Source organism: Microtus ochrogaster, chromosome 2 (genome assembly GCF_000317375.1).
Source record: "Microtus ochrogaster isolate Prairie Vole_2 chromosome 2, MicOch1.0, whole genome shotgun sequence".
NCBI lineage: Eukaryota > Metazoa > Chordata > Mammalia > Rodentia > Cricetidae > Microtus > Microtus ochrogaster.
In genome coordinates, this window is record NC_022010.1 from 32,597,356 (window position 1) to 32,604,479 (window position 7,124).

Below are 7,124 nucleotides of genomic sequence, written 5' to 3' on the forward strand. Positions count from 1 at the left end.
CGAAAGACTCTCATGGCTGGGATAGGGAGCCCTAGCAAGTTGCAGCTGACAGGAGGGCTGTCTTGCTGTGGGTCAAATCAGAGATAAAGAGCGTACTGCTCACAGGTGGAGACTCCAGGCTAATGATGGTGCAGATTACCTGGCAAAGGGTTCCAGAATAAGCGCTTACATAGCAGGCAGAGGTGTACATCCCTTTCCACCTTTGATTTACGAGGCACTTCCGTACCTTGTCCCTTTCCACTTCAGGCTTATTCTAACCCCAGCGGGGAGCAAGTGCCCCTAACCAAAATGGGTTTCTATCCAAAGGTCTGAAAATCGTCTCTGAGAGTTAGGACCCCTCCCCAAGAGAAGGCACAGTCCCTGCTGAGTTCTGCACTTGTGTGCACAGCCTGAAGCAAATGCAAAAGGAGCCATCGCAGCCACCATCGCTGCCCTGTTACCCTCCCTCACTGCCCAATCTGTCCCCTACAAGTTGATGCCATTAGGATTTCCTTCGGGAGTTTTCTCTTTCTCTTCTTTTGTAAAAAGTACTTTCCTCCTGCTTGAAGCCACATTAAATCACAGGACAAATCCAGCCCAACACGATGATGAAATGGTCTCCGTGGGATGGCTTCTTTGCTCTGGGTCCTTGCACAACACTTCTGAAACGTGTCACTGTCCTGCCCACACTCCCTAAAGATCGTGTCTGGGCTGTCAAAAGCCTCAGATACACTATCATCGCGCTGCGGCTGCAAAGAACGTAGGGCAGACGAGTGTGTTCATAACTGCCCTTTCCTGAGATGCTGGAGGCCACTCCAGAGCTGTGTCACATGAGGGGCTCACAGTAGTGCAGAACCCCACTGCACTGCACGTGTGCCCTGCCTGGGACCAGTGTGCTGCTGGTGCCAAACAGCCACACAGAAATCACAAAGCAGGGCCTACCTGTGCGGTTCCCTGGAAGGCTGGGTGGTGAGGTCTGCAGGAAGAAGTGGGGGAGGGGAATCCATACAGCATGTTGGTCATATCCCTCCCTGTCGTAAGAACTCTTTCCTCTCATCCTCATTCTTACCAAAGACCTTGTCATCTCCTACGGCTCCTTGTACCTTTGCTACACGTGTGGACCTTATTCTCCCTCCAGGATGCTTCTTGCAGGGGACCAATTGCCACCATTCTAGACTTATCAGATTGTTACAGTTTGTCCTCTCCCTCCTGGGTGTCACAGCATTCTCACATTCGGGTAGAGGACCCTCTCTCTGCTGCCACCCCAGCTGCATCCTGGGCCTGCCATGTCCATTTCATCCCTCAACTGCCTCCTGTCTCTGCTGTTATCTCTGCTCCAGGCAGACTTTGGACCAGCAGCATTGACTTTGGCAGACTTACTGGGGATGGCTGATGTCCTAACCTATTTGCTTTTCCAGAGCAAACTTGCAGGGATTTGGAATCAGAACAAAATTCGTCCCACGCCCTTATGCAATTCCTTCGGCAGGCTCTATCAGATAAATAAAGCCACCTGCCCCCTCCATTTGTCTAGCTCTCCGAGCTGATTATTTGGGCTAGTCCTGATATCTACCCATCGTCTAGAGCCTCTCTGGGGCAGCCATGAAGTCCTTGGTCCTGCTCCTTTGTTTAGCTCAGCTCTGGGGCTGTCAATCAGCTCCACATGCTATGGGACTGGGCTTTAGAGAAGTGGCCTGTGATGACCCAGATGTAGAGCAAGCAGCTTTGGCGGCCGTGGACTACCTCAATCAACATCTTCAAAACGGATTCAGGCACATCTTGAATCAGGTTGACAAAGTCAAGGTGTGGTTTCGGGTAAGTGAGCCTTTCGCCACTGGGCTGAAAGAATCTGTATGGGCTACAACCCAGTGCCTCAAAGGCTAGCATCTCCCAGACAGATAAAAGTGTAACAGAGACTGGTCTCTTCCCAGAAGCAGGACAGGGGAAGGGGAGAGCAGGAGAGGCCACTTCAGTCTGTAGTCATGAATCTCACAGAGGTTGCTCCACGTGGGAAGAAGAAGGGACTCAACGGTAGTTCACAGACCACAGGTGGAAGGTGGGACTTGCTGGGAAAACTTGGGCTCCTATTTGCCGACCTGAAAATCACTTGACTTTCTTGGCTTCTGTTTGTCTCTGGTGAAAACTGGAAGTGCCATTTGGCCAGTGCTTAAGTGTGACAGCCATTTGAACACAGATCATTTCATTAAAAACCCCCCTTCCCCCATTCCAGCCTGTGTGGTAGCCACACTGTTGTACAACAGATGTCAGATGCTATGGGCACTAGTGGGTTGAAATCATAAACTCTCCAATATTTGGCTGCTTTTGACAAAGTCGGAAATTCCATACGGTTCAGCTTAACATAAAAATGGGAAAGACATGTTTGTGTCACAAGAGACTTGGGATTTAGGAGGGAAAATAAGCATCAGAATACCCAGATGGAGGAACAATATCCAGTATGACCAAGGAGCAGCTGATTTGAGACTAGGGTTTTTGACAGAGAACTTTAAGGACACTGCATAATTTTAAGAGCACAGGCATAATGACCAGATTATTAGTATTATGATTAACACACAGTATACATATTGGAGGGAAAGCCACAAGAGAGCATGGTGTGCTAAATACAGAGGTTGAGGGCTGCTTTCTTTGGGACTCCCAAGTAGAGCAGGAAGCTCTATGTCATCAGGAAATTGTTTGAGCTATCCCTGCATATAAAGCTGGGTGCTTCTTCTCCTGGTGGTGCTGAGGTCTCAGGTGGAGCTGAAGTGAGAGGTCAGCCAAGCCAGGCTGAGATTGTATAAAATTTGGTACATTTCAAGATGTGAAAAGAGGGATAGATGGATGAACAGACAGAGTAATTGAACAACCTCATGGGGTCCTGCAGGTTTCCCAGATTGCTTCCACACTAGCGATGACAGCTTCCTGGCCTCAGAATAAAGAGGCAGGAAGCAGGAACTCACTATACAGCCAAGGCCTGATGAGCTAGACAATAGGAAAAGCCAAGAGAATCCTCTAAGGAAAAGAAAACCGAAAGGAGAAAAGGAAGAGCGTGGACAACTAGAGAGAAGAAGGAATGAGGCAGAATGAGGGCTAGAAAAGACATAGCAAGATAATAAACTGTTCAAAATAAAAAGGAGGCCCCAGCGCCTCTGTAAAAGAGAGCTCCGAATAAGAACGGGGGTCTTGCATAGCCATCCAAGCCCCCCACCTTCTGGCCCCCATTTCACACCTGCTCCATCTGTGGAAGACAAAAACCAAAGACACAGTGCAGAGATAGAAGGGGTTGAGACCGGTGGGGCCTCTTCTCACTACCCCCAAAGTTCACATGGGCTGACACACTGGATGGTCCGGAAGTCGCTCACCTCTTCCTTCCGTCTTCACAGCGGCCCTTCGGGGTAGTGTTTGAGTTGGAATTAGACACGCTGGAGACCACCTGCCATGTCCTGGACCCCACTCCCCTGGCCAATTGTTCTGTGAGGCAGCTGGTCGAACATGTGAGTGCCAGTTTATGGGTCCTATCTATGGTGGGTGGGTGGGGCCTGGTCACCACGGTCCAGCAAAGAGCAGCTGGGCCTTATCCAACTCATGGCAGCTATCTTGGTGAGCCAGAGTGCAATTTTTTCCCCTTTTTTTATTAAGAAATTTTTTAAATACAATCTTTTCTCATTTTACATAGCTATCCCCATTCCCACTCCCTCCCCTTCTCCCTCCCTACCCTCTCCCATCCCACCCCCTACCTACCCATGCTTCAGAGAGGGTAAGGCTTCCCATGGGGAGTCAACAAAGTCTGACACTTCACTTCCAGCAAGGCAAGACCAAGGCCCCCCCCCCCGTATCTAGGCTGAGCAAGGGATCCCTCCAAAGAGAATGGGCTCCAAGATGCCAGTTCAAGCATTAGGGATAAACCCTGGTCCCACTGTCAGTTCTCACTGACTCTGGACTGGCAGCAGGGGAACCTTCATAGGATCAAACTAGGCTCGCTGAATGTGGGGGACAGTTGTGAGACTTCTGTGGTGTGTGAGGACGGAACACAGTTTCTAAAACTGCTCTTGGGTGGCACCCGCCCTGAGGCCAATTTTCACAACCCTTGAGCTGTCTTTTTGAAGCCCTCCCTGAAAGCAGCTTATCATAAGATCCCTGGAGGCGACCTTGGGCGGGTTACCTCCCACAGCCCTGCCACGATGCTACCTAGGTGAGCAGCCAAGGCATAAGGCTCCTGGGCATCAGCACGGGTTTCTTTTCTAGGCGGTGGAGGGAGACTGTGACTTCCACGTTCTGAAACAAGACGGCCAGTTCACCGTGATACACGCCCAGTGCCACTCCAATCCAGGTCAGATGATTCTCCTGCTTATTTTTATCTTGTGGAACGAGAAAGGAACCAATAATCTCATACTCAAGTAGGCCTCACTTCATTGGCGAGGATTTCCGGTCTTGAAGTTTTAACACGGTTTTTACTAACAGAGCTCATTCCCATGGGTGGATATCATCCCTCATGGCTATGACTTGGTGAAGCTTCACACAGCGGCTCTAAGGTTTAGGGGAAAGGTGGATTGCAGTCAGAGCATGAGTAGCTCTCTCTAAATAAGCCAACAGTGGTGTGTGCCTTGGCCAATGACAGTTAAGAACCCATTCGTCTTTCTGCCCAGACTCTGCAGAGGACGTGCGAAAGGTGTGCCCAAATTGTGGACTGCTGACTTCGTTCAATGACTCCAGCGTGGTGAACACTGTCAACGCTGCCCTGAATGCCTTCAATGCACAGAATAACGGAAGCTATTTTAAACTGGTGGAGATTTCCCGGGCTCAAAATACGGTAAAACCCTAAGACTCTTTTGATAGACTTGGACAATTTGGTGACCCTTGGGGAGTGTTTGGGGGTGAAAAACCAGAAGACAAGGGGATATTGGTTGAAAAGGCTGTCAAGGGGTCTCCTAGGCCTGGCGTAGAACCCTTAAGGATCAGTAGCACTGTCCCAGAGAGCCACTTCAACCTCAGTCAGACACAAAGTAGCAGTTAGGCAGCAACCTGGTGTCCCCGCCTGCGCTTAACACTTAACACCAGGGCTCTGGGTTTAGACATAGTAAATTCACTGGATGCTACACACTCACCACCCCACCAGTAACATCCGCTGTAGACTGGAAATCAACACGGGAAACGGTATGGGCCTACTCATACCGACAGGCAGATAATGGGAGATTCCCAGTCTACCCTTCAAGGCTGGAGATGTGGGGCTGGGAGGGGACCAGGCAATTATACAACAAAGGTTAACTATTTGCATGCAACAGAATTGTGGTGTTTAAGAAACATGGCAATCCATTAGCAAGCCAGGATATACTTGCAAACACATTAATGTAGGTGGGAATTCGGTAATTCCTGGAAAATACCCATCCTGTACTACATCAGGTAACAGATGTGCTGGGCTTGCAAGGCTCCAAGCAGTACGAGGAAGGAAGCCACGAGCAATGCCTTCCATTCCTCCATCTGGTTTGCTTCTCCCTTGATCCTGGTGTATGAAATTGGGGTGGGGCCATTTCTTTATTTCCCCCTCCAGTCAGGAACGATGCAAACACTGGGTTCCGATGGTTGAGGGACTAAATAAGAGATGCTGGGTTCCCATCCCTGCCTGTCTAAAGTTGGCCCTTTGGCTTCCTGTTTCCTCTCTAAAAATTTACCTCTGCCCTGAAGAATGGACAATGAAGCCTTGGCAATCCTTTGAGAAGACTCAACTCCTTTCTCCGCAGCCCAAACTCCTCAACTGCCCGGGGCCACACACATGGTCTGTGTGCATTGTGTTCTTTCAAGCTACACCAGACCATGGTCTCCCTCCCCCTCCTCTCCCTCCCTCCTGCCAACCTCTTCTTGCCCCTCTCAATTCCTGATTATCTAACCTCACACGCCTCTGCATTTTTATTCTCAGCCTCCCCCAGTTTCTACTTTTGTGGAGTTTGTGGTAGCTGCTACTGACTGCACTGCTCAAGGGGCCACGGATCCAGCCAAGTGTAACCTGCTGGCAGAAAAGGTGAGTGGGTCACACCCTGGGGCTCTTGCCACCTGGCCAGCCTGGATATAGAACAAAGCATCACTTTGCAGTTTACATCTTGTAGCTGAAGGAAGAAAGTTTTCTTTTTTTTTAAGAAAAATAAGTACAACAATGTCCACTTGTAAAACTGGAGAAATGGCAGATAAAGCACACACTTCTGTTTATCTAGAAGACCCAAGGTCAATTCCCAGCATTCACGGCAGGTGGCTCACCTTTAGTCCCAGCTTTGACGCGTCTGGCTTTTGCAGGCACCTGCACACATGCAAACAACTCACAAACACGTATGCGTATGTGCATACACACACACACACAACACACATAATTAAAATGATCAAATCAAATCCTAATTTTTAAAAAAATGTCCACTTACTCACTTGTTATAGGGTTGGACCATGCCAGGTCTTTCTCTGGTGCCTCACCTCCCCCCTTAAGTGTAGTCAGCAAACTATCTCACGTACGAGAAGTGCATGAAGTATGATGGGAGACAGTGGTCAGTTCCCAAGGCTGTCTGGTGCGTGTGGCTGCTGGGTGTACAGATGCTGGCAGCCTGACTCACAGATTTTCTACATGTGCCTCTGACGCTTGAAAGCCTTGAGGCTTTGAGTCTCCCTCTGTGGGGATTTAGGGCAAAGAGAGTGTCAGAAGTGTTTGACCAAATTACACCTGTAAAGATGATGTGTCATCGATAACTAATGGTGGGACACAGAGACGGGACCCCAGTGTTCGGTGAGAGCCACTGAAGAAGGTGAGGCACATAGGTGAACTGTGATGGATATGGACAGATGTGAGGAAAACATCTGTAGAGTAATTGGAAGACACAGGGCACCAAAGTCATGTGCGGAATGACTTCACGTCATAGTTGAAGTTGTATTTGGCAGAATTTATTTTAAAATAAAACACCACATCTGCATTAGTAGAGGCTCTCCGTGTGTCAGCACGGCCTCAAGGATTGCATTTCTGTGTATTCAATGCTAGCTGGAGGATTGCATACCGTATGTTTTATAAGCAGAGACCAGAAGTGTCATTTGAAGCAAAGGTGGGGTTTATTAAGGGAGATATGAGGTTTTTAAAGAAACAGATGGCTTAGATTTAATTGAATATGTACATGGGGGGG

At 49.0% G+C, this 7,124-nt stretch overlaps 1 protein-coding gene across 1 annotated transcript in view; it reads left to right on the forward strand.

The window, feature by feature from the left end:
* The first annotated feature begins 1,455 nt into the window (after nt 1-1,455).
* Ahsg (alpha 2-HS glycoprotein) overlaps nt 1,456-7,124 on the forward strand; it is a 7,362-nt gene continuing 1,693 nt past the window's right edge. Inside the window, exons 1-5 of the mRNA XM_005344746.1 lie at nt 1,456-1,791; nt 3,357-3,467; nt 4,219-4,303; nt 4,620-4,783; nt 5,888-5,989. Of these exons, the coding sequence (XP_005344803.1) occupies nt 1,579-1,791; nt 3,357-3,467; nt 4,219-4,303; nt 4,620-4,783; nt 5,888-5,989 (675 nt within the window). The 5' untranslated portion in view covers nt 1,456-1,578. The remainder of the gene's footprint in view (nt 1,792-3,356; nt 3,468-4,218; nt 4,304-4,619; nt 4,784-5,887; nt 5,990-7,124) is intronic.